Here is a 27486-nt window from a genome sequence, read left to right on the forward strand (position 1 = left end):
ACACAGAGCGTGTGCACCCATGCACACAGAGGGCAGGCTGGCAGGAAGCACCTCCATCCTAACACTTTGAGGAGGACAGTAGATGAGAGGAGAGGGGTGAGCGGTTTGCTCTGTGAACTTGTGCATCATGGTGGTTTGTAAAGAATGCCCAGCACAGGGCTTCCCTGGTGGTCCAGTGGTTAAGAATCCACCTTGCGAGGTTTGATCCCAGTCTGGGAGGATCCCACATGCCCCGGGGCAACTAAGCCCCTGTACTTCTGAGCCTGTGCTCTGGAGCCACAGCTACTGAGCCCACATGCTCTGGAGCCCATGTTCCACAACGGGAGAAGCCACCGCAGTGAGAAGACCGAGCGTGGCAACTAGAGAGTAGCCCCAAACTCTCTGCAACTAGAAAAAGCCTGCATGAAGCCAGGAAGACCCGGAGCAGCCAAATCAATTAATTTAAAAGAGAAAAAACTATTTTAAGAATGCCCAGCACACTCCATTAGTTCCCTTTTGGGAAGGCTACCCTCCCCCAATACTGTGTGGCGGTAGGTTTCTGCTCTCCCACATAGGGAGACAGCAAAGGTTGTGACCAAGGCTGGTCTGTCTGCATGTTTTTTAACAAAGCTGATTTATCCAGGTCATCAATCATGTGACTGTGGTCATTAAGTGGTACAGAGTGACCAACCATGACAGGAGTATGTTTTCATCGCTTGACAATATTGAAAATGTGAGACCATCCAGCCAAGGCAGAGCCACGCCCACTTGGGCTCCCTCTGGTTCCAGCACCACCAGGCAGGGTCAACCCCAGGGCTTGTCCTCACGTGTCCACCTCTGGGAAGGGACTTCATCTCCCAGGGGGCTAGCAGAGCCGCACCTTCACTGGCCCTGGTTTCGTCCTGCATCCCCCACGGCCTGGGATCAGGCTCCTGTCCCAGCCACATGCCCCCTTCTCCAGTTCCAGGCTTTCAGATCTGCATTTATGGACAGGCAGGCTCATGTGGTTCAGATCTGCACTTTCAGACAGGCAGACTCATGTGATTGGGCATGTGGCCCTGACTCAGAATTTCACTCTCCTACCTCGTCTCTTGAGTGGGTAGGTGGCAATGCTGGAGCGTCACCTGTCCTCAGGTGTCCCAGCCCCATTTGCTCTCCCATCAGCCCAGCTGCAAGTGCTCACCCCTCACCTCTGAGACAGTGGCCATCAGACCATCTGCTGGGGCTAAGGCCAAGACCACGGCAGATGCCAGTACAGCTGAGCCGGCCTGCACAATGAAGGACCAGAAAGGGACAGGCCATGAGGCCAGACCAAGCGGACTTCAACTCAACCTACCTCTCCCCTACTTTGTTCTTCCTCCTGCTGCCAGTTCTCCTTTTCCCCAAAATTGGAGCCTGTGATGTTTTCTTAATCCAGTACACAGCTGGGATTCTTTAGAGTGTCGGTTATCAGGATCTTAACATCTGACCATTTTGGAAGACTTTATTTTGGAGGGCAAGTAATTTTAGATTCACAGCAAAACTGAGCAGAAGACAACAGACTTCCCATACACTCCCTGCCTGCACATGCACAGCTCCTGTCACCCACATTTACTTGGTGCGGTTTAGTTTCTGAGTCATGTCCGACTCTTTGCAACCCCAGACTGTAGCCCGCCAGACTCCTCTCTCCTTGGGATTTCCCAGGCAAGACTACTGCAGTAGATTGCCATTTCCTCCTCCAGGGGATCTTCCCGACCCACAGATGGAACCCAAGTCTGCTGCATTGCAGGCGGTCTCCTGCACTGCAAACATATTCTTTCCTGCTGAGCCCACATCCACTCTAGATGGTAGATTCATTGCAATCAGTGAAACTGCTTTGACACAGCATCACCCAGACTCCTGCAGTTTTACATCAGGGCTCACTTTCATGGTGTATGTTCTGTGGGTTTAAACCTTGTGCGCTCCACCTGGTCACCTTCCCTCCCTCCTGACCTCTGACAACCACTCATCTTTTCCCTGTCTCTGTAGTTTAGCCTTTTCCAGCATGTCATAGTTGCCTGGAAAATCCCATGGGCGGAGGAGCCTGGTGGGCTGCAGTCCTTGGGGTCGAGAAGAGTCAGACACGACTGAGCGACTTGACTTTCACTTTTCACTTTCATGCATTGGAGAACGAAATGGCAACCCACTCCAGTGTTCTTGCCTGGAGAATCCCAGGGACGGGGGAACCTGGTGGGCTGCCGTCTATGGGGTCGCACAGAGTCGGACACGACTGACTCAACTTAGCAGCAGCAGCAGCAGCATGTCATAGAGTGGGGATCACACAATATGTATTCTCTGATACCTAACATTTCTTAAAGGCTCTTTTTTTTTTTCCCTTGATGTTGAAAATGCTATTTGCTCACTATAAAAATTTCAATGAATGCTGAGAGATAGTTAATTTATACTGTAAAGCACAAACTGCCAACTAGGTCTCGTCTGCACTTTGCTGCCTGTCTGTTGGATTGTCTGTTCATGGTGTCACATGCACCCGAATGTTGAAACAGTGACTCCTGCCTAGCTCTGCACACCCTCCCTCGGGGCCGTCACCGAGCTGGCCCCAGGGGAGACTCCATGCACTGGGCTGCTTCTATCACATGTCTGTTCACTGGGCTCCAGCAGACATGCTCCAACCAGCCTCTCAGGGGAGTGTGAACCGTTCCTCACCTCCCCCTACCCCCACCCCGCCCCCAGGGAAAGTGCATTTGGGTGTTTTTTTACGACAGTGAAGCGCCTATTTGACCACAGCTTCACAGAAGCTAAAAATTCATTAGGAATTGGTTTTTGCCAGTTTAGTTAGGTAAAATTAGTTCATTGTTTTAATTTGTATTTCTTTACATTTCTGTGTGTGGATGTGGGTGTGTGTGTGTTGGCCATTTGTATATCATTATGTAATTTTTCTGCTGAATTTCTTTTGTGCTCTCCCCCAGCTTTCTTCTTGCTGAATCTTTGATTCATCTAGAAATGATTTGGTAAAATAGAAACAGGTTAGGGATCTAGCTTTATTTTATTTTTCCCTAGGTGGTTAGCTGGTTGACCCAGTACTGTTTATTGGGCATAAATAGGAAAATACTGCTTTAGTTTATTAATTATGATTCCACATGTGCATCTCCAGTCCTATAAACAATATTAATTGAGAAGCAGTGATTTTTGGTCACATTTCATGAATTCTTGGTGTGTTTGCCCCTCGCTATCAGCGCCCTGCCACACTCTGCGCCTCCAAACCCCTGGAAGCCCTGGGTCATGCACAGCTTCGCTCGTGTGTTCTGAGGGCCTTGGAGGGAAAGGATCTGACATTCAGGGATCTGTTCTTTCCTTCAAGAAGGGCCTGTGGGCAGTAAACTTTGTCTTCATAAAATGATTTCATTTTGACCACTTCCTGGAATGATGGCATGGCTGGAAGGAGACTTCTGATTGGCATTTTCTTACAGCTTTTTTGTCAGGCAGGGCCCTGCTGTCCTGTGAGAAGCCAGCGTCAGTGTGAACCTCTCCCTCGCCAGTGGTCTGCCTTTCCTCTATGGCTGCTCCCAACCCATTTGTGCTCCTGGTCTATCATCCTGTGTCTACATGAGGGTTGTTCTGCTTTAATTTAACCTGCTCTGGAATCAGTATTTTTTTATTTTTAATATCTTAAACTTATGGTTGGTTGGGTTTTCTGGGTTTTTCCGTTCTTTAAATTTCTCAACTATTTGTCTTTTTTTTTTTTTAATTCTGTTTATTTATGGCTGTGCTGGGTCTTCGTTGTTGTGCAGGCTTTTCTCTAATTAAAGTAGACGGGCTTCTCATTGCGGCGGCTCTTCGCATTGCGACGCACGGGCTCTCGGGCTTCATTCAGTAGTTGCAGCAGGCAGGCTCAGCAGTTGCGACTCCCAGGCTCTGGAGCACAGGCTCAGTAGTTGTGGGACTTAGCTTAGTTGGGCTTCCCAAGTGACGCAGTGGTATAGAATCTGTCTGCCAGTGCAGATGCAGAAGACACGAGAGACACGGGTTCGATCCCTGGGTTGGGAAGCTCCCCTGGAGTAGGAAATGGCAACCCACTCCAGTATTCTTGCCATGGAAAATCCCATGGACAGAGGAGCCTGGCGGTCTACAGTTCATGGGGTCACAGAGAGTCAGACACGACTGAGCAACTAAGGGCACACACACGGACTTAGTTGTTCGCAGCATGTGGGTTCTTCCCAAATCAGGAAAGGACACGTGTCTCCTGCATTGGCAAGCAGATTCTTTATCACTGAGCCACCGGGGAAGCCCAGTCATTGCTTTTTTAAATACCACGTCTTCCCGTTTCTTGGTAATCTCTCCTAGAGCACGTTAAATGTGTTTATTAACCTGTGTGTTTTAGGATTTCTTTGCTACCTTCCAGGGGGTTTCCTCAAAGACGACTGCTTGGGGTCAATGGGTGGTTTTCTATGTCTTTATCAGAAGTTTCCATTTTATTTTTATTCGTTCCTTTCCTTGGGTTTATTTTATTGTTCTTTCCCTGATTTCTTAAGCATTTATTTTATCCTTTCTTGTTTAGTAATTGCATAGTTTTAAGATGTGAATATCCTTTCTGAGTATCAATTTTGCCATGTCCCAGGGTTTTGCTTTTTTTTTTCTTTTAAACTTGGCTGCACTGGGGCTTAGTTGTGGCACAAGGGATAGTTGCTGCGTGAGGGATCTAACCTGGGCCCCTGCATTGGGAACACAGAGTCTTAACCACTGAATGACCAGGGAAGTCCCACCCCAGAGGTTTTGAGGGATAATATTATCAGGATGATTAGTTGCTAGATTTTCTACCACTATAGACTCAGGTTTTCTATATCACTCAAGTTGATTAAGAGTATTCACCTAAAAACAAAAGGCTATTTTCCCAGAAGAATGAGTTTATTTGGAAATAACAAAGAACTGCAGTTTGGGACATGCAATTATGGTGAACCATATGCAAATCCAGTAAAAAAACCAGACAGAACTTAAGTTTTCTCTCAAGTGAAATAGAAGTAATACAAGAACTACTGTAGGGGATAATGAGGCCCTGAGCCCCAGTAGCCTCTTCTGTTACAGACTTTATACGTTGAAGTGCTTATTTACCTGGGGAGGGCATTTGAGGGAATCTATTTGAATCTTGATGGGAGGATTTTGCCAATATCAATTGGACAGTTTGCCCATAAGGAGGGTGGTACCTGATTCAATAGAGACAAATGATCAGTGTTTCCAGAAGCAGTACTATCAGAGACAGAGCAAATAAAAGAAGTCAAAGGGTGGTTTAATTCACCTGATTGGTTATTTTGATGGCAACTGTCAAATTTTAGAACTGTTTCTCCCTTTTTGGGAGAAAGAAATTCCAGCATGATACTTTTCCAAGAAGCCCTGGCCTTATAAATTAATAGGGGTGGAGGAGCTAAGGAAAAAAGGGTGTGTACCTCTTAAATGGTCTAAGCAAAAGGGAAGAGGTTCAGAAACCGGACCCTGTTGAGGTTCATTAGAGACCCTCACTATTTGGACCATCTTAGTATTTTTCTTTAGTGATGGGGCTGAGCACTGAGAGTGTGATCTGGGGTCTGTAAAGACAGAGATTCGTTCGCAATCTGGAGAGTGGTTTCTCCAAGCTGATTCAAGGAGAGGATTGAGAGAGCCCCAGTCATTCCTCAGAGCCCCTCACAGGGAGGGGCTTAAGAGGATGTTTGAGAGGCTGGTTAGAGGGCTAAAGATGCCCAAAACACTTACACTTTTAGCAATCTTTTTCCCGTGTCCTGGCTCTTTACAGTAATAGCAGAGACTAGAAGGGTTTTGTTAAGGCGCCTTCATTTTCAGAAATTAAAGATTAAGAATTTAGTGGTCTTGACTCACCTAGGATTCGAGTCAGCTGATTTGCCAAGTTAACTAAATCTAAAGTGAACATAATCTCCCATTCCACCCTTGTCCTTCTAACTAAAAGAGAATGATCCTGGTTCAGCCATTAGTAAGTGAGGCGATAAGGGCTATCCGAGTGACTTCAACATCTGAAGGAAGACCAGTATTTTCTTTAAAGACAATTTGGAGTCAATTAAATAGTCACGAACGGGTTCATCAGATTTTTGTGTGCAAACCTGAATTTAGTTCCCATCAACAGGCTTGGGAAAGGCAGTTGTAACTGCTGGTGGGGGTTTTCAGCAAACGTTCTGACCTCTTAACAGAAGCTGTGGTGGTTTAGTCATTAAGTCATGTCTGATTTGTGTGACCCCATGGACTGTAGCCCTCCAGGTTCCTTTGTCCATGGGGTTTCCCAGGCAAGAATATTGGAGAGGGTTGCCATCTCCTTCTTCAGGGATCTTCCTGAACCAGGGATGGAACCTGTGTCTCCTGCACTGCAGGCAGATTCTTTTACTAGAAGCTAGGCGTTTGTTTTTCTAAAGCCACCCCCCCACCCCCCCACCCCCTGCCCAGGGTGATTCCTTCAGCCTAATTTCATTCAGTGTTTGGCTTGCCTCTCAAAAAGCTTGTGAACTAACTGATATAAATCTGAGAAACCAGACTGGTAGGTTTGAATAACTATGCTAAATTCTTCAGCAAATCTACCAAGGTCCTCAGTTACTTTTGGAAACTTTTAACTGTGTGTGGCAATTCAGCCTTTGTCAAGGGAACATAACTAATGGGTCTTACTTACTTACATAAGTAATGGGTCTATTTGGACCCTCAGAAGATTTCTCTATTTTTTTGTTGTTGATTATTTTATTTATTTATTTGTGCCAGATCTCAGTTGCAGCACTCAAAGGTCTTTGATTTTCATTGTAGTATGTGAGAGTTTAGTTGCGTTATTCAGACTCTTAGTTGCTGCATGCAAATTCTTAGTTGCAGAGTGTGGAATCTAGTTCCCTGAGCAGGCATTGTGCCTGGGCCCCCTGCATTGGGAGTGTGGGGTCTTACCACTGGACCACCTGGGAAGTCCCAGAAGTTTTCCCTTTAAAGGCCAGTTTCTGATAGAGCGTGGCAGACTGAGACAAAGAAGCAAGGGGAGGGAGAGTGGGGGGATAAATGAGCTGATACCAGGGACAAAGAAGTGGGGGGGATGAGCATGAGGCTTCAGAGCCATTTTGTCTTTGTTTGCCTTGGACGGTATAATTATTGTATTTGCAGAGAGACAATTTTAAATTCCTGATAATATTTGGAAGCCTCAAAATAGCAATCAACAGCAATCAAAATAGCAATCAATTTTAATTTTGATAATTTCAGAGTCATGGCTGTCTAATAGTTTTAAGAAAGGTAAGCTTGGTGAGTCTGAAAGTTCTCCATAATGGCCAGTGATGTTCCAAATTACTTTGGGTTAAAATTTGTCCATTTCTTTAGAAACATGCGTGAGAAGGGACTGTGGTTTTTAAACATAAAATCAGACAGGGTCTTTAAATGTGGGGCACCCTCAAGACATTTTAGATAACTGGGATCCCATTTTCTGGAGGTTTCTTTCTTTCTTTTTTCTCTAAAGCAAAGGGGGCAATTCTTAAACAGCCTGCACGCCAAATAGCAGCACAGTTCCACTTGGGACAGCCTGATCCCAAAAGAATCGGGTTAAAGGCTGAATGGCACAGTTCGAAATAGGAACAGCCCAATTCCAAAAGGAATTGGACCGAAGGCCAGCACAGTTCCAGTTGGGACAGCCTGATTTCAAGTAAGGCTGAAGTCCCAAATGAGTGCTCACAGACAAAGCAAAGCCTTAACAAAAAGGGTAAAGCCTTTAAACATATCCCAGACAAAGCCTTTGAGAGTTCTAAATGCACTAAGAGCGGAGCTCCAATCCAGGAGAAAACCTTCCCCTTAAACTCCAGGGGTGACTAGGAAAATGGTGAGCCCTGTAGACTTGGTGAGTACCCCACCCTTTTGCTCACCAGTCCCAGGGTTGTCAGGAGTCTGCTCTGGATCTTGGTGGGACCTCCAGTGTTAACCTAAAATTTATTTTTTGTCAGCAAAATGAGTTTATTCAGGAGCAACAAAGAATTCCAATTTGGGACATACAACTGTGGTGAACCACATGCAAGTCAGTGAGTTCAGTCTCAGTCGTGTCCAACTCTTTGTGACCCCATGGACTGCAGCACGCCAGGCTTCCCTGTCCATCACCAACTCCCAGAGCTTCCTCAAACTTTTGTCCATCGAGTCGGTGATGCCATCCAACCATCTCATCCTCTGTTGTCCCCTTCTCCTCCAGCCTCCAATCTTTCCCAGCATCAGGGTCTTTTCCAGTGAGTCAGTTCTTTGCATCAGGTGGCCAAAGTACTGGAGCTTCAGCTACGGCATCAGTCCTTCCAATGAATATTCCGGACTGATTTCCTTTAGGACGGATTGGTTGGATCTCCTTGCAGTCCAAGGGACTCTCAAGGGTCTTCTCCAACACCACAGTTCAAAAGCATCAATTCTTTGGCAGTCAACTTTCTTTATAGTCCAACTCTCACATCCATACACGACCACTGGAAAAGCCCTAGCTTTGACTAAACAGACCTATGTTGGCAAAGTAATGTCTGTGCTTTTTAATGTGCCATCTAGGTTGGTCATAGCTTTTCTTCCAAGGAGTAAGTGTCTTTTAATTTCATGGCTGCAGTCACCGTCTGCAGTGATTCTGGGGCCCAAGAAAATAATGTCTGTCACTGTTCTCATTGTTTCCCTGTCTATTTGCCATGAAGTGATGTGACTGAATGCCATGATCTTTGTTTTTTGACTGTTGAGTTTTAAGCCAGCTTTTTCACTCTCTTCTTTCACTTTCATCAAGAGGTTCTTTAGTTTCTCTTCACTTTCTGCCATAAGGATGGTGTCATCTGCATATCTGAGGTTATTGATATTTCTCCCTGCAATCATGATTCCAGTTTGTGCTTCATATAGTCCAGCATTTCACGTGATGTACTCTGCATATAGGTTAAATAAGCAAGGTGAAAATATACAGCTTTGACGTACTCCTTTCCCGGCTGGAACCTTTCCCAATTTGGAACCAGTCAGTTGTTCCATGTCCAGTTCTAACTGTTGCTTCTTGACCTGCATAGTCCTGTAAAGCAAATAGTCCAAGTCCGCTCCTGTTGCCTCTTGACATGCAAGTCAGATAAAGCAGAAGAGAGGAAACCTTTTTATAGCGGAGTAGGGGACATTGTGGGGAGCTGTTACAAACAGAGTCCTTTGGAGGAAACTGGGAGTTCAAAGTGTAGTGATTTTTCATTGGCTGAACTGTAATGATCTCTCATTGTCTGGGCTGCTGCCAGGCAAAGAGAGTATCTTCCTCCTCCTTGTGGCAGTAAGGCAATGTCACTTGTGTCTGGAGATCCAAAGTAGTCTCTTCTGTTAGGATCTGTATTTACATGAGTAAGGCATGCATAAGGGCTCCGCTTCTGGCCTCCTGACTCCTGTCTTGGTGAGTTCAGTTCAGTTTAGTCACTCAGTCATGTCCGAGTCTTTGCGACACCATGAATCGCAGTACGCCAGGCCTCCCTGTCCATCACCAACTCCCGGAGTTCACTCAGACTCAACGTCTATTGAGTCAGTGATGCCATTCAGCCATCTCATCCTCTGTCGTCCCCTTCTCCTCCTGCCCCCAATCCCTCCCAGCATGAGTCTTTTCCAACGAGTCAACTCTTGGCATGAGGTGGCCAAAGTACTGGAGTTTCAGCTTTAGCATCATTCCTTCCAAAGAACACCCAGGACTGATCTCCTTTAGAATGGACTGGTTGAATTCACAAGAGAGAGTTTCAAAATTGAAGAGAGAATTGAAGTCTACTTTTGATTGTGTTCTATTAAGCAGCCTTTTGGAAAAAAAATACAGTTTTATTAAAGATGCTGAAGAAGACCTAGATAAACAGAGGTATAGTAGTCCCACTGATAATGATACCCGTACTCTAGTGTGTCTACTAGAGGTCACTTTTTTGAGGACATCCAGTTCTCAAATAGATGAAAATTCTAACACATTTTTTTGTGGAGCTGGACAAACTGGATTTTAGGTTCATGTGGATGAACAAACGAGCAGAACACCAAAGGTGACCCTGCTGGTCTTGGAGGGTCTCTGGGGAGGTGGGAGGCTGCCGTGGCTCTGTGGGGACAAGGACACTGGTGGCAGAGGTACTCACCAGGGTGAGCTCTCCTGGAGGCCAGCCACCACCCCAGCACCAAGACCCAGCCCCACCCAACAGCAGGTAGGCTCCAGTGCTGGGACGCCTCAGCCTAAATACAATGATTAACACTCTTTCTAAACTTCTGTATACTCGTCAACTTGAAATGCCAAGAACTATGATTTTTGCATTACAATCTTGCACTGTTCTTTTATTTCTGTCCATTTCTCCTTCTGTTCCTTACCACTGTGTTGTGTCAGTTTTCATGCCATGTTACTTAGAGCAGAAGTGCTCATGCCAGTTATAGCTCATCAAGGTTCATATTATTCAGTGTCCTTTCTGATATCTGATAACATTTTAATAATATTTCTTTAATAAGTGTTAAAAGATAATTTTCAGGGAGAAGATATGATTCTCAAACAGATATGAAAGCCAGCACATGTTTAGAATTTTCCCCTGTTCATTGAACAGTGAGGAAACCAGTCAAATGTTATAACCAATTCAAGGAAAAATCAAAAGAGCAAATGTATATGGAGTAAAGGAATTGAATTGCAAATAGAGGCAGAACCAGTTTCTCTAAAGGGAGGAGCGGGAGCCCATGAAAAAGCCAAGGGACAAGGCATAGTCTGCATGTCCAGCAGCTTCCAGAGTTGTAACTCAGGCACTGTGAGAGGCAGTACCCTGACAGCTCCTCAGGATGTGCGGTAGGCAATGCAGTTTCCATAGCTGTTTTTTTTTTTCCCTTTAGTTTCTCAGCTTTTGATACAATTCATATGAAAGATTATTCTTGATCATGAAACAAGGCTGGTCCCATTTGGCCTGATTGTTTCCGTATGTGCAGTCAGAGTGTTAATCCATCATGTTGGCCCTTTTGAGTTTGCTTTGCTGGAAGTTCCCGTCAGGATTTCAGGTTGGACTTTTGAAAGCGTCTTATTTGTTGTCCTGAGTCCAGGAAGCCGAGAACCCACCATGTTTCACCTGATGGATTATTTCAAGCAAATTCCTTTTTTCTTGAGGTTTCCAGAATATCCTGAGGCTCCTGGACCTGCCAGGAGATGAACTTTCTTATCCCCTCATGAGGCTGGCACCTGGCAGTTTTCCTGGGAGGGCCTTATGAGCCTTGATCCCTGAACTGCAGATCCTTACACATGCTGGGTCCTGGTGATTGAGTATCATTCTCCCCTGTGGCCACCCAGGCAAGGCCTTGGCTGCGCAATCCATGTTGCCAGTCAAATCTAAGTAGAAACAAGAAGACACCCTTTGAACCTACGCAAATTATTATATTGCCAGGAAAGGAAGAATACTCAACAAGAGTTAACAAGTTCTGGAGGACTCAGACTTAAGAGACCAAGATACCACTTAGAAATGTTTCATTTCAGTTTACAAAACCAGAGGCCACTAAATTTGTATGGACTACAGACTGCTTAAGGGTTTCCCAGGTGGCTCAGTGGTAAAGAATCCACCTGCCAGTTCAGGAGATACAGGATACGTGAGTTCAATCCCTGGGTCAGGAAGATCCCCTGGAAAGGGAAATGGCAACCCACTCCAGTATTCTTGCCTGGGAAATTCCGTGGACAGAGGAGCCTGGCGGGCTGCAGTCCATGGGGTTACAAAGAGTCAGACACGACTTAGCGACTAAAACCACCACCACAGACAGCTTAAGGGGAAAGAGAAAGGGTTCCTTGTGTATCTAGAAGGAGCATTAAAGTCACATGTACAGTATTCCCAGCAGCAGCTGCATTGTCCCTCGTGGGTCCCTTCAGTCCTAGGTGATTAATCCTTATTCCACTCCATCTTGGTTCTGAAATCTCAACAATCCATCTGCTTCTTTACTAGTGTTCTGGACATCCTGAGTCAGGCCACTGGATGGCCTCACGGTGGTCTAAGCAATGCCCATGACACAGTGTTTTCCCACTGTGCTGGCCTGACTCTTTTTTTTCTTCTTTTTTTTCTTTTCACTAAAGTAAAACAAACTCTTTGTAGCTGTTCACTGAAGAGAAAATGCACAATCTAAAAGTAGAGAATTCGGTTTTATTCGAGAATATTCCTGAGGACTACAGTCCACTGTTGCTGAAGCTGAAGCCTCAGTACTTTGGGCACCTGATGCAAACAGCCAGCTCATTGGAAAAGACCCTGATGCTGGGAAAGATTGAAAGCAGGAAGAGAGAAGGATGACAGAGGATAAGATGGTTGAACAGCATCACTGATGCAATGGACATGAACTTGAGCAAACTCCAGGAGATGGTGAGGGATAGGGAAGCCTGATGTGCTACAGTCCATTGGATTGCAAAGAGTCGGACACGACTTGGCAGCTGAACCACAACAACAGTCCAGGAAGGCAGCCTATCTGACGGCTCTGAGAGACTGTTCCAGAGAGGTCAAAGAGAACAGGATATGAAGGAGTTTTTGTTAAAACAATATATATGTAGCCAAACATCAAAAGATTACTATTAATCACCAAAAAAACAGACATCTCTAGGATTTTAGTGCCTTTTTATATATGGGAAGATGCAAGAGTCTGGGCCTGTTGAAACCGTTCTTCTGATATGCATCTGAACTATCTAGGGCCAATATCCTGTTTTTGTCCATTCTGAATCCCATTAGGGTGCACAGTTGGGACAGCTGCAGCGGCTGATTGCTTGGTGGCAGGCAATATTATCTGTTTATTGAAATGGTAGACCACATTTTTTTTTGTCCACATGGATGATGAAGATGTAATATGGCCATGGTTAACTTATACTAATAATTTTCAAAAGTGAAAGATCTGAAGGGAGTGCATAACAATAAAAGTGCCGCTGAGAAGTTATATTTGGTTGTTTCTGTGCCGTGCAGAGCAAAAAAGCTGCTCCCTGGAAAAGTTTTAGATAAAGTTAGTCTAAGAAGTTATGCCTGTTTTTAAAGAAGACTGTGAACACTGTATCTGATTTCTAAAAATCAGTGAACATAATTTTTATAGAGGGAAAATTCCTGCGATATAACACAAAATAATCCTGAAACATAATGTACCATGAATATACCAAGAATATCAAGCAGAGAGTCAGGAGTTGTGGGGCAGGTCCTGACCATCTGCATGTTAACTATGAGATGTGAAGGCACAGCTGCAAACTCCTGGCCTCCCAAACGCTGGATTCAAGTTAAAGAAGTAAGGTTGTGACCAAGTAAATATTTAAAACAGTGACTGAGTCCACCAACTTTTAAGCTCTATACCCCTGTTCCCTCATGGCACTGGGCAGACACTTTAGGACTCTGATGAAGAAAAACCTGACAGGCACCCAGGACCCTAACAGATCTCTAGAAAGTTCCTCAAACACATGATATGAACAATATTTTACCAACAAATATATAAAATGGGATTGGCTGAACATTTCTTCGGACTCAGCAACTCTTCTCATGAAACTCATGGATAATAATACCTCAAACAAACCTAATTATTTCTAACACTTCTGTTATAAGAACAAATCTGTGATTTTCCCAAGGCACAAAGATAATTTTAGGTGAAAAGAGTACCCTGGAAGTTTTATCTCCTTTTTACCCCTAGGATTCAGTTTGAAAAGGAAAATTACCAAAGGCTGTCAGGAGATTTGAACACTAAAATAGGATCATGGACGCCCAGGAAACAACAGTATTTGTCTCCTCAGGTGAAAGTGACAATAAACATTTAAAAATAAACACAGAAGTCAACGTCATTGTAAAGAACGTTAGCTCTCCCATAGGGAAGTAGCTTTGTTTATTTGTTTTTAATCATGAAGCGTAATAAAGTCAACATAAAGCAAAGAAAACTGTTCTGGTCGTCTGGACATTTTATGTAAATGGAAGCATGCATCCTGTGGCCTTTTGTGTCTGGCTTTTTTCACCAAACATAATGTTTTTGAGGTTTGATTACATTGTAGTGTGTGTTGGTGCTTCATTCCTTTTTATGGCTGAATAATATTCCCTTGTGTAGACAGGCTACACTGTTTATCCACTCATTAGTAATAGACATTTGGGGTGGTTTTTTTTTTTCTGTCTTTTGGTTATTGTGAATAATACTGCTATGAAAATTCTTGTACAAGTTTTTGTTTAAACTTGTTCTCAGTTCTTTAGATATATACCCAGAAATGGAATTGCTGCAGTGACATGGTAATTCAATGTTTAACTCATTGAGAAGCCACCAAACTGTTTTTGACTATAGCTGCATTTTGCTTTCCCACCAGTAATCTCTGAGGTTCTGATTTTCCACATCCTCAACAACACTTACTTCCTATCTTTTTGTTTTTGTGGGTTTTTTGGCTGTACCTGTAGCATATGGAACTTCCCTGACCAGGGATTGATCCCATGCCCTCTACAGTGGAAGCCCAGATTCTTAACCACTGGACCACCAGAGAAGGTCCTCTGTCTTTTTTATTTTAGCCATCCTAGTAAGTGCAAAGTAGTATCTCATTGTGATTTTGATTTTGCATGTCCTAATGACTAATGATGTTGAGCATCTTTTCATTGGCTTGTTACCCATTTCTGTAACTTCAGAATTGATAGCCTTTAAACTTTAAGGTATTATAAACTAAGGAAAGTATATTCATTTCCAAATATTGTTCTTCATACGTCTTTTTATCACCTGGAAAAAACATACATTACTTTAGGCCTCATCTCAGAAGGACCATGGTGGCAAAACTACTGTCATAACTACTCAGATGTTAATAACACGCAACATGTCCATCATCATTATTTTTAAATGAATGGAGAAATAAGCTTTTGAAAAATTTATCTGCTTCAGTTTCCAACATTGTAAATAGCAATAGTTATTAACCAAAAACAGTAAAACAACCAGTAATTTTACCCGCCAAATGAATTTATTCAGGAGCAGCAAAGAATTGCAGTTTGGGACCTGCGACTACAATGAACCACATGCAAGTATGTTGAGGCAAAGGAGGGGAACCTCTTTTATAGAGAAGGGGAAGTTGGGAGGAGCTGTTAAAAACAGAGTCCATTGGAACAAATTGGAACTTCAAAGCACAGTGGCTTTTATTGGCTGGGCCATTGCCAGGCAGAGATAAAATCCTTCTCCAGCTGCCAATAGTGTTACTTCCTTCCAGAGATGCAAGGTGGTCTCTTCTGTGAGAGCTCCCCTTCTGGCCTCCCAACTCCATTTTAGTGAGGATCCCATGATTAATTTTCACATAAATCACACACACACACACACCGAAAAAAAACAACAACAACAACAACTCGGGGTCCTCAATAACCTTGTATTTAACCAAATTAATTTGTTATTCTGAAAAACTTACCTCAATGGTAATTTCTCTCTTGTAGTATGTCAGCTTAAAGGTAAATTTCTAAGGTTTTCAGGTAACATAACCCAAACTGAGTTAACAAATGAATGTTCATTTGATGCCTAGATCATACCTGATTAAGGCAGACTGCTGAAGCATTGATTACAAGAATAATCCTCAAGCATACATACGTAAACTTTTGCTTCTTATTTTTCTATGCTGCAGAGAGGGTATGTCTTTGGGTCTGTTAATGGATGTGCTCATGTCTGCCACTCTGAGAAGCTGTGTCAAGGGTATGTGACTTTGTGGAATGTTTCTGTGTGTTCTGAAGTCTGCTGAAATGCTGGCGTGTGTTGCACAGTTCACACGTGTCCATGCACCACCCCCACCCAAATTCTCTTAAAAGAGAAGTGACTTTGGTTTTAAAGATGCACATGCGGTTCTTCTTGAGTATTTGTTTTCAGCATGGGAGGAACCCAAGTGATATGCACACAAGGAATAAACTCCCTTTCCCTCATTTCGTTTACAGGGAAGCCGCCTCATCACCCCTTCCACACCCCTGAGGCGCAGGGCTCAGGTGAGGCTCCTAACGTATGCTTGGGACAGTGGCAACCCTGCCTCACAACTCAGGTAACAGTCCTTTATCTAAGAAACTTTTTTTTAATAAACTTTTTACTGATTGCTCAAATACTGCATTTTCATAACAGAAACTTTAGAATACGGTGAACACAATTTTAAAAGCTTCCAGTTTTCAGCACTTCAGCATAGTTAGCAGTAACTTATCAGTGTATTCAGTTCAGTTCAGTTCAGTCACTCAGTCGTGTCCAACTCTTTGCGACCCCATGGACTGTAATATGCCAGGCCTCCCTGTCCATCACCAACTCCCAGAGTTTACTCAAACTCATGTCCATCAAGTTGGTGGTGCCATCCAACCATCTTATCCTCTGTCCCCTTCTCCTCCCGCCTTCAGTCTTTCCCAGCATCAGGGTCTTATCAAATGAGTCAGTTCTTCGCATCAGGTGGCCAAAGTATTGGAGTTTCAGCTTCAGCATCAGTCCTTCCAATGAATATTCAGGGCTGATTTCCTTTAGGATGGACTGATTGGATCTCCTTGCCGTCCAAGGGACTCTCAAGAGTCTTCTCCAACACCACAGTTCAAAAGCATCCATTCTTTGGCTCTCAGCTTTCTTTATAGTCCAGTTCTCACATCCATACATGACCTAGGAAAAGCCCTAGCTTTGACTAGACCTTTGTTGGCAAAGTAATGTCTCTGCTTTTTAATATGCTGTCTAGGTTGTTCATAACTTTTCTTCCAAGGAGCAAACATCTTTTAATTTCATGGCTGCAGTCACCATCTGCAGTGATTTGGAGCCCCCCAAAATGAAGTCTGTCACTGTTTCCACTGTTTCCCCATCTATTTGCCATGAAGTGATGGGACCAGATGCCATGATCTTAGTTTTTCAAAGTTATAAACTATATCGTATATGTATTTTATTATATAGCTTTACCTACCTAGGTATTGTTTTCTAAATCTTTACCAATATAACAGGTTTAAAATGCATCTTCCAAACATTTCTTATATCCTGAGAGTGTTCAAATTTTAAATCTGTTCATCAGCCATATGTATTTCTTCTTTTGTGGGTTATTTATGCATGTTTTATGCTGATTTTCTACTTGAGTGTTTGTACTTTTCTTTATATATACTAATCCTTATCTGTTGGATGACTTGTACACTGTGTAGTTTGTCTTTTCAGTTTATTTAAAATAAATAGCAAGTCAAGTAACAGATAGCTGGCCTGTTACACCATGAGATGACATGTGGCTCTTAGTGACAAGCTCCATCCTGGGTAAGAGGCGCAGGTGGGTGAGGGTGGGAGGAGGGACTGGTAAGGAGGAGTAGGGCTGGGATGGTGGCTGGATCATAATGGGTGGGAGTTGGGAGGGCGCAGTGTGAGTCAGGATTCTCTAAAGAGTTTGAGGCCTGGGGAGCAGCTGGGGGTGGAGATTTGATGGATGGGCTTAGATCCGAGATGATCCTTTACCATTCCCACACCTACATTCAGTCTGAGCTTGCACATCTAGATGTGGAGTTTGAGGAAGAATTCTTCAGCAAAGGGAAGTCTTCAGCAAAGTGCAGGGGTTCTGAGTCACCAGCACAAGGTCAGCCAGGAATGGGTCAGGGGGACAGAGAAGCCTAGGGAGGCAGTGTGCCAGACCAGGAGACACTGGCCTGAGAAACAGAAAGGCTGGCTCTGAGAGGGGCCCAGGAGGCACAGTGTTTTCCACAACAGACTCTTCCACTGACAAAAAGCCTGTGGAGGATGTATTTGGGAAGAAGGAAAGAGCATAGAAAGAAGAAATGCAGGATCACTGAGGCCTAGGCACCCTGGGCTGGGCCTCACCTGGGCGGGTCTGCTGGAACCCGATAGGCTTTGTTCCAGACTCCTCTCATGTGTGTGCGTGTGCACACAGACACTCAGAGTCCTTCCCTCTTCGCCATTCGTGGAAAGTGGTATTAAAGCATCGAAGTGGCTGCCTGTCTGAGCTGCTTGTACCTTTCAAGTCATCTGCATTAATCATTTAAGTCTCTAAATGTGTGTTATTAGAAAAAATCTCTCCCAGATCATCAAATAAATGTGCCTGCTAACTTCTGTGGTGAAACACATATACTCTTATCTAGACCTCCATTTCTTTCTAGTAAATTAAGTAGTTTATTAAACTTTATCAATCTCTCTCAAACTACAAAGCTATCCATTACATCCAATGAAATAACTCATCTTAAAATTCGAGAAAGGAAGACTCTTTGAGGTCCTCTTTTTTTGGTTCCTCTTTACTTCCACTAGTAAATGGTGCTGTGGAGGAAGAAACAAGAAGAACATACAGAAAAGAATGCCTATAGTTCAAGAAGAAAAAGACAGATAACCAGTAGAAAAATAAGCAAAGGATAACAATCAGAAGGGGCTTCCCAGGCAGCTCAGTGGTAAAGAATCCACCTGCAAATGCAGGAGACACAGGAGATGCTGGTTCGATCCCTGGGTCGGGAAGATCCCCTGAAGGAGGAAATGGCAACCCACTCCAGTATTCTTGCCTGGAGAATCCCATGGACAGAGGAGCCTGGCGGGCTGCAGTCCATAGGGTCAGGTCACAAAGAGTCGGACATGACTAAGCAACTGAGCACGCACACATGCAACATTCAGAAGCCATTGAAGAAGAAACTCATTGCGTCAGTCAACAAACATGAGAAGTTGCTCATTATCACTGCCACCTGGACACTGAAAGTTAAAATCGAAAGATACGCGTGCATTACTCTGCTCACAATCCAAACGTAAGCTTGAGCAGGAGAAGCAGCAGCCGTAGGTGGCCCTCTGCACCGGGCCCTCTGCATAGTCCGGGGCTTCGGTTCTCCTCGGCTCCCCCTCCCAAGTGCTTTTCCACAGGCCTCCCCTCAGAGGGCAGATGTGAGTGTTCAGGCCGCAGGGGGCCAGAGTGGCCTCAGCTGTGCATTGAAGATGTGCCACAAAGGAGAGCTGCAGGCCCCTCACCCTGTGCCTGGCGAGGTGCAGGGTGCCCTTGTTGGGCACCGCAGGAAGGTTATGTGACTGTCAGGTACTTGGAAAGGTACTTGGATCACTGTCTCGAGGCCTGTTAAATTTGTACTGGCTGGTGGAAGCACAAACACGTTCTCCACTTTTGGCTCATCACAGAGCTGACTCCCTAATATCAGAAATGTGGGGAAGGTGTTTCTTCCTAATCCTGAGGGAAAACCCAGTAACACACCCCATCAAAGCCCCACAAACACTGAGAACCCAGTAACACACCCTGTCAAAGCCCTACAAACACTGAGAACATGCCCCATCAAAGCCACACAAACACTGAAAACTCAGTAACACAGCCCATCAAAGACCCACAAACACTGAGTTTCTTGTACTAAAATCTCCACAACAGGACCCTAGGAAAGCCAAGAAAGAATGTTTCTCCGAATGCTCAGGAAAGAGCCAAGCCCGTCTGGCACAGACAGTCTGCAGAAAGGATGCTCGGCCAGGCTGCACAGCGGGACCAGGACTGGTACACAGGACCCACCAGGGCCAGCTCTTCATGCGGCCCACATCCTCGCTTGGGAAGCACCCAGTACTGGAGCACTTAGTGTCGCGGAGAGTGACCACTGCCTGAGTGTCTTCCCCTCAGGGCCTTGGCCCTGATTTCCAGGCTCACCTCCCTCACAATCCTGTTTCTTTGGCGGGGAGGTTGGCCGCACTACATGGCTCGTGGGGTCTTAGTTCCCTGACCAGAGATTGAACCCAGGCTCTTGGCAGTGAACGTAAGGAATCCTAACCACTGGACCACTAGGGAATTCCCCATGTTCCATGTTTGAATGTCCAGAGCTCCTCAGGCCAGGTTGACTGTCTTATCACCCCGGGAGGGCAGGGAGAGAGGGTGGCTTTCAAGGATAATTCTCTTTACTCTCTTTCACAGAGACAGCACAGGAGCTCCACAGTGACTTGCAGATCAGCTCCTCAGAAAGAAAATCGGTCCCCAAAGCCACGCCTGGCTCAAGAATTCCAGGAGGAAACTGGCCACCACACCCGAAGGTCCTCGTCACTTGCCAGCAGTTCCCTCCAGGACACGTGGAAGTTGTTGGACCTGGGATCCAGCCCTTCTGGCCTCACTTCCCAGGATGACTCACCTCCAGGTAGGCCGCTACTCTGTCAGTCAGGATACTGGCCATGAGAACAGCAGTCCTGTCCTCTTTTACCTGGTGCCTGAGCGTCCCCCAGGGAAGGAGTGTGTCTCCCAGGCCCACGTCCAGCTGACCACATTACCACATTTACTGAGAGTGGAGACCACAGGTCACAAGGACCCTCAGCCCACAAGGGGTGAATGCAGCGTGGTCAGTCTGTAACTCTAGGGGTGGCAAGCATTCTGTGTTCTGCTCAGCCACAGGAGGCCAGGACAGCCCATGAAGAGTGTGTCTTCAGCCCCCTGGAAAACTTGCTCCCGATAATGTCACTGTGAGGTAATCAGGAAAATTCATTTGAGGGGCCACAACCTTTGGGGGAACTGCATGAGACCGAGGTGTAGCAAGCATGGTGGGTGAAAGGGAGGCTGTGTGAAGACCAGGGTGGGGGGAGTGAGCTTGGAGCCCCTTGCAGATCAGTATGCAGCTAGCATCCTCATTCTCAGCCTTAATGCCTGACTGCCTCCCACTGTGCCCAGTGTGCCAATGGGCATTTTAGGTTATTCCCGATCTTTTGCCACTACAAATAATGTTACAGTGAATTAGCTTGTACATGCTATAGTGCATGAATTAAAGTATAAATGTAAATTCCCAGAGAGGGTTAGGGTTAGGGTTAGCTGCCGTCTATGGGGTCACACAGAGTCGGACACGACTGAAGTGACTTAGCAGCAGCAGAGAGGGGATTGTTCTGTCCAAAGGTATGTGCATTTCTGGCTTCCCTGGTGGCTCAGCAGTAAAGAATCCGCCTGCCAATGCGGGAGACACAGGTTCGATCCCTGGGTTGGGAAGATCCCCTGGAGAAGGGAATGACTACCCGCTCCAATATTCTTGCCTGGGAAATCCCATGGACAGAGGAGCCTGGCAGGCTGCAGCCCATGGGGTCACAAGAGTCAGACACAACTTAGCAACTAAACCACCACCACCACATGTGCCTGTCTAGTTCGGGAAGATATCGTTAGTTGGGCTCCATCAGACAGCAGCAGCTCCCAGCCACCCAGCAGAGGCTGAGACTCCTGTCCAGCAGTGCCGTCGAGCTGTCGTCTTCGCCAGTCTGATAGGTGTCGTTTTATTTCGCATTTTACCTGTTAGGAGGTTGTGCATCTTTTCACATGTTTGAATTATGTCTTTTCCTTTTCTTCAGCTCTCTGCTCATTGGTCTATTGGGTTTATAATCTTTTTCTTATTGATTTGTATGAGCTCGTTATATATAATGGAAGTTAGACCTTTTCTGAGACATAAATTGCAAATATTTTCCTACAGTTTTTCATTTGTTCTTTTATTTTGCCTATGGTGGCTTTTTGTCATGCACATTTTTAAAAATGTAGTCTAACTTATGTTCTTGTTTTTAATCCTTTCTCGGATTTTTGCTATACCTAGGTCTTTTCCACTCCAAGATGAAAGATTATTCTGCCATGATTTCTTCTAACACAGTTATGGTTTCCTTTTTTCATATCTAAATCCATGATCCATTTGGAGTTTTATCACACTTGTAGGTTATGAAATAGGAACCAAACTTTATTTTTTAACCCCAGGTGGCAATTCAGATATCCTCCCACCCCCACCAGTTACTGAGTAACTCACATTTCCCCACTTGTTGGAAATCCTACTTTCACTATAATATTAAATGTTTTGTGTGTACTTGAGTCACTGGGCTCTTGTTCTGTCCTGTGGTTCATTGGTCTCAGTCCATGCACATGCAGTGCTGTTTGAATTGTTACCACTTCCTGGTCCCTCATAATGTCTGCTGACTTTGACTCTCCAATTATGCTTCTTAGAGTTTTCCTGGTAATTCTCACTTATTTATTTTTTACTTTTCCTGTACAGACCTTAGTCCCAGCCCCAAAACTCTGTTGTGATTCTTCTCAGGATTTGTTAACCTTGGGTCCTGCGTCCGGAAGAAGCCAAGTCCTCCTATTAGTCTGAGTTCTGCTCCCTGGGGCAGCAGTCACCCCTGTGATGCCTTCAAGTAGTCTCCTCTGATGCAGACTGGTCTGTTCTCCTCACATCTTCTGCCCAAGCTCGTGTATCTGAGAAGCTGCTGCTTCAGTATATATATTTTTAAAGCCATACTGTCTTTTATACATACATACATATATATATATATATATATGTATGTATGTATGTATATATTATATATACACATACATATATGTATGTCTATATATAATATATACATATGTATGTATCTATATTATATATATAAATAATATATATAAATATATATATATACATGTGTATGTATATATTATATATATATATAATTTTTTTTATTTATTTATTTTGGCCATGCTGGGTCTTCGTTGCTGCATGGGCTTTTCTCTTAGTTGCAGCAAGCCAGGACTGTTCTCTAGTTGAGGAGCCTGGACTTCTTTTTAGGGTTGCTCCTCATTGCACACACACTCTTATTGCAGAGCACAGGCTCCAGGGCTCACAGGCTTCAGTAGTTGAGCTCCTGGGTTCTAGAGCACAGGCTTGATAGAAGTGGCACATGGGCTTTGTTGCTCCAAGGCATGTGAGATCTTCCTGGATCAAGGTTGGAACCTGTGTCTCCTGCATTGGCAGGCAGATTCTTTACCACTGAGCTATCAGGGAAGCCATTCAGTACATTTTAAATTCAGGAAACTTTTTGCTGTACTTTTCATCGACTCTGTTGGAAGTTTTTGGTAAATGTTCATTGCCATTTTGCTGGTTTCCTTCCTCCTTTTTTCTCATAGCACTTTTGTACCTTATTCCCCCTCATCTTTAAAAGAGGTAATTTTTCCTCTACCAAGTATTTGTAGGAAATGTGTGCAGGAAAAGAGACCAGGAACATTGTCCTGTCTAGCAGTTTTCTTGTTGGTGGTTTTTAAGTAAGTTTAGCCTTGACTTATCTTTGCCCATTTTCATGAAGCTCAGCTCCTTTCCCCTCCGCCCTGGACATGCTGACTCCAGTAGTCACACAGGCTCAGTAGCGGTGGCACACAGGCTTAGTTGCCCTGAGGCATGTGAAATCTTCCCAGACCAGGTATTGAACCAGTGTCCCCTGCATTGCAGGCGGATTCTAACCACTGGACCAACAGGGAAGTCCTAGTTAGTGATTCCTAACATACTTACATTTTGGTTAGGGAATAAGGTCACCATGGTGTCAGCTCTTCTGAGAGTATAGTTTTGCTCTAGCTACAGTAACTGACGTGCCTGCTTCTGCCAGTGGCACCCGCTTGCAGAAAGCGCGGTGCCCTTTTGGTATTCCTTTCCCCGGGTCTGAAAGCCTGTTTCTGTTCAGTGTCTCCTACCCTTCCCTTACCATGCTCCTGTATCAGCGCTGTCCTCCAGCAGCTTAGTTTGTGTTTTGTCTTTAGCGTGCTTTTAAAAGTTTTTATTTCCTCCAGTCTCATCAGGGAGATCACATTTCCATTGCATTCTGCCTGTTTTTAAGTTACATTCTCTATGCTTATTCTTCCTCAGTGACTAAGATTCCACTTATTTTCATTTTACCCGTCCATTTCTTAAATTTATCAACCTCTGTATTTTTCTAATTTTCTACTGATATCAATGAAAGCATTAGCTGTTGGGCAGGAGGTGATTGTCTTTTAAACAAAAGTGAATTTGACTAAGTCCTTTATAATTTATCCATATTTGCTTTTCAGCTCTCTCATAGTATCCTCTTAGATGTATTTTCTTCTTCCAAGGTAATTATAAAAGAGAATTTTTATATAGGAAACTTTGAGGCCTCTGTATGACAGAGTATTTTTATTTGTCTCATATTTACATATTTTAGTTGAGTATAAAACCCCAGACTTCCATTTCTCATAATGTAGCAGGCTGGGTAGCTGGATTAACACTGTCACTGAGAGCAGCTAAAACTGCTGAATAAAAAGTAAAGACACGCTTATGAGGCATCGGTAAATAGCAAGAAGGTAAAGAAGCCTCAAGCAAAGGCTAACAGGAGCAACCTGAGACTGCCTTTGACCAGGGACTTCGCCAGCCTGGGTGGGCTTGAAATCTGGTGTTGTCACCTCTCTGGCTTCAGAAAACAGGTGATGGTGATGAAAGCCAGGCCCACCCAGGGCAGGAATGTGATGGCACAATCCCCCCCACCTCCCAAAGCTGAAACTCCAAGGACCATAGTCTCCGTGTGCAGGTGGACAGGTAGACCCCCACCGCCATCAGGGGCCAGGGACGTGAGGACTGAGGACGTGATCTGGCACTGAGTGACAAAGGGAAGATTGTTACATATGTTAATAATTTGCCACCAAGAGTCAGTCCTCATGGTTTTGTCCCACTTAACCCTTGGGTGCCTAGAACCTTCATTTCAAGTGATTGTGAGCTGGTGGCATCCCCAAGAACTAGCAACAGCAAGTGGCGGCTCACTTCAGGGGGAATCACCTTTATCCCAGGCTGTAGAAAATTTGCTCAGATCAGACTCCTGTGAAAAAAAAGATCCCAAACACAAGGTGCAAGGCACGGGAAATGAGGCCAGCAGAAGCAGACCTGGGATATCAGGGTATAAGTAACTGTGTTTCATAATGAAGTAAGATACCAGCAAGAAAATACATTCAAGAAGCAAGGAAATATAAAGAAAGACCAAGCAGACTTAAAAAAAGAACCAAATAGAGGTCTAATAAATGAAAAATTGTAATTACTGAAATTAAAAACTCAGTGGATGAGCTTAACAGCAGGGTACATTACTTTGCCAACAAAGGTCCGTCTAGTCAAGGCTATGGTTTTTCCAGTGGTCATGTATGGATGTGAGAGTTGGACTGTGAAGAAAGCTGAACACCGAAGAATTGATGCTTCTGAACTGTGGTGTTGGAGAAGACTCTTGAGAGTCCCTTGGAGTGTAAGGAGATCCAACCAGTCCATTCTAAAGGAGATCAGTCCTGGGTGTTCTTTGGAAAGAATGATGCTAAAGCTGAAACTCCAGTACTTTGGCCACCTCATGCGAAGAGTTGACTCGTTGGAAAAGACTCTGATGCTGGGAGGGATTGGGGGCAGGAGGAGAAGGGGATGACAGAGGATGAGATGGCTGGATGGCATCACTGACTCGTTGGACGTGAGTCTGAGTGAACCTCAGGAGTTGGTGATGGACAGGGAGGCCTGGCGTGCTGCGATTCATGGGGTCACAAAGAGTGGGACACGACTGAGCGACTGAACTGAACTGATATACTACAGAATTCATGAAATGATGTTATATATGAATAAATTACCCAGAGACACACAGATTAAAAAAAAAAAGAAAGAAATAGAAAAAAAAGAAAAACAGATCAGGAGCCTGGAGACTAGAGTAAGAAGGTCTGACCCATGTTGGTCAGAGCTTTAGCGAGAGAGAGAAGATGGGCAGGGGCCACATTTGAAGGGAGGGGGCTGAAGCAGTATGGCAAGATCCTAATTTCAACCCTAGGAAGTCTATCAAATCCTAATCCAAATAATTAAAGGAAATCCACACCTGGATCGGTCCTAACAAAGCACCAGAGGTGATGAGATTGTTTTGAAAACCGGCAGAGGGAGTAGACAAGTTACCCTCAAAGAGACGTGCCTGGGGAATACTGGACTTCTCACCAGCCACAGTGGGGAGCCTGAAACAGGGAGACAGTATCTGTCTGAGCTGAGGGAAGACAGCTGTCACCCTAGAATCCCACTAAGGAGGGCAAAACAAAGACTTTTCAGGCAGTAAAAACTGAGCAACTTTGCCCACACATCCCTCACTAAAAAAAAATTCCAGAGTAGACATCAGGAAACTTTTTTGTGAAGGAGGGCCGAATGGTGAATATTTTTGGCTTTGTGACCCAGTGATCTCTCTTGCAGTCTCCACCTGCAGCTCAAAAGCAGTTGCAGACAATATGTACGGGATGGGCATGGCTGTGTACCAATAAAACTTCATTGACAAACACAAGTGATAGGAATGCTGTTTCTCAAGCTGAGTACACAGGTTTTTGTTTAGTTCTTTATTTTAAAAAAATTCTTTAAACAATACATGTATATTATATGTGCTTGATATAGTTTGGATATCTTTTATAAAGAAAAGTTTTAAGAGGGAGGGGGTGGTCAACTGGGCAGAGAGGTCAGGGAAGGTCAGGGCAGAAAAGTGTTCCATGTCACTGTGGCGGTCTTAGTGGAGTAGTGGAATGGTCATCCATCCTCTTCCCGGCTGAACAGGCTGGGGAAGAACAGGTGGAGTGCTTACTGAAGAGGTCTTGCTCTGAAAAGCAGCATTTAAAAAGCAACATTGGGGCTTCCCTGGTGGCTCAGTGGTAAAGAATCCTCCTGCCAATGCAGCAGACAAGGGTTCAATCCCTGATCTGGGAAGATCCCACATGCCACAAAGCAACTAAGCCCGTGCGCCACCACTATCAAGCCTGTGCAGCCAGGAGCTGCGACTGCTGAGCCCACGTGCCGCAACTGCTGAAGGCCTCTCAGCCTAGAGCCCCGCCTCCACGCTATAGCGAAGAGTAGCCCCCACGCGCTGCAACTGGAGAAAAGCCCCCGCAGCAATGAAAACCCAGCTCAGCTAAAAGTAAATGAACAAATATAGTTTTTAAAAAGCAACATTGGAGGAAACTGTGAAGACGCAGCCTGCCTATATGCAGGTGGGGAAGATGGGAGAGATACACCGATGCTTGTGGCTGGGGAGGAGGACGAACTCAGGAGAGAAGCGAGGTGTGCTGAGGGGCTTGGATTTAATAGGACAGGCCAGAGGCGGGAAGGCGATGGACACCCAGACTGGGAACTTTACTGACCACACCTGACAAGCAAGTCTCCACAGCTTCACAGACGCCTGCAGAAGGCAAGGAGGACTCGTCACTTGCAGCACAGCAGACAGCCAAAGGGTCTCCTCAACCCCTGTCCCACGGGCCAGGTCAGGAGTCTCAGCTGAGTTGCCCCAAATGGGCAGAACCCGAATCTTTCCTAGTGGGCTATAGGCACATCTGCCCTTTGCCCCCAAGAGAGTGGTATTCTCATCTTCTGAAGCTGTCAGCCATGCAGAGATACCCAGTGAGAGAGTCCAGAGCAGAAGCCTGCAGGGGCTGGAGGAGAACCATCCTGACAGCAGGTCCAGTGGTGGGAAAAACAGGTCCCCACGGGTTCCCTTTATTTCCTCCTTTCAGTTCAGTTCAGTTCAGTTCAGTTGCTCAGTCGTGTCCGACTCTTTGCGACCCCATGGACAGCATGCAGCACACCAGGCCTACCTGTCCATCACCAACTCCCGGAGTCTACCCAAATTCATGTCCATTGAGTCGGTAATGCCATCCAACCATCTCATCCTCTGTCATCCCCTTCTCCTGCCTTCAATCTTTCCCAGCATCAGGGTCTTTTCAAATTAGTCAGCTCTTCGCATCAGGTGGCCAAAGTATTGGAGTTTCAGCTTCAACATCAGTCCTTCCAATGAACACCTAGGACTGATCTACTTTAGAATGGACTGGTTGGATCTCCTTGCAGTCCAAGGGACTCTCAAGAGTTTTCTCCAACACCACAGTTCAAAAGTATCAATTCATCA

The 27486-nt window shown here is 45.0% G+C and overlaps 1 protein-coding gene across 10 annotated transcripts in view; it reads left to right on the plus strand.

The window, feature by feature from the left end:
* CCDC57 (coiled-coil domain containing 57) overlaps positions 1 to 27486 on the plus strand; it is a 110566-nt gene that overhangs the window by 60876 nt on the left and 22204 nt on the right. For 4 of the 10 annotated variants that reach the window (XM_027517855.1, XM_027517859.1, XM_027517857.1 and 1 more), the window contains 3 exons: positions 15807 to 15907; positions 19223 to 19405; positions 19751 to 19967. In XM_027517855.1, coding sequence (XP_027373656.1) covers positions 15807 to 15907; positions 19223 to 19405; positions 19751 to 19967 — 501 coding nt within the window. Of the gene's footprint in view, positions 1 to 15806; positions 15908 to 19222; positions 19406 to 19750; positions 19968 to 27486 lie in introns of those variants that run through there. The other 6 variants (XM_027517862.1, XM_027517863.1, XM_027517858.1 and 3 more) reach the window with 5 other exon arrangements.

This window comes from Bos indicus x Bos taurus, chromosome 19 (genome assembly GCF_003369695.1).
Source record: "Bos indicus x Bos taurus breed Angus x Brahman F1 hybrid chromosome 19, Bos_hybrid_MaternalHap_v2.0, whole genome shotgun sequence".
Taxonomy (NCBI): domain Eukaryota; kingdom Metazoa; phylum Chordata; class Mammalia; order Artiodactyla; family Bovidae; genus Bos; species Bos indicus x Bos taurus.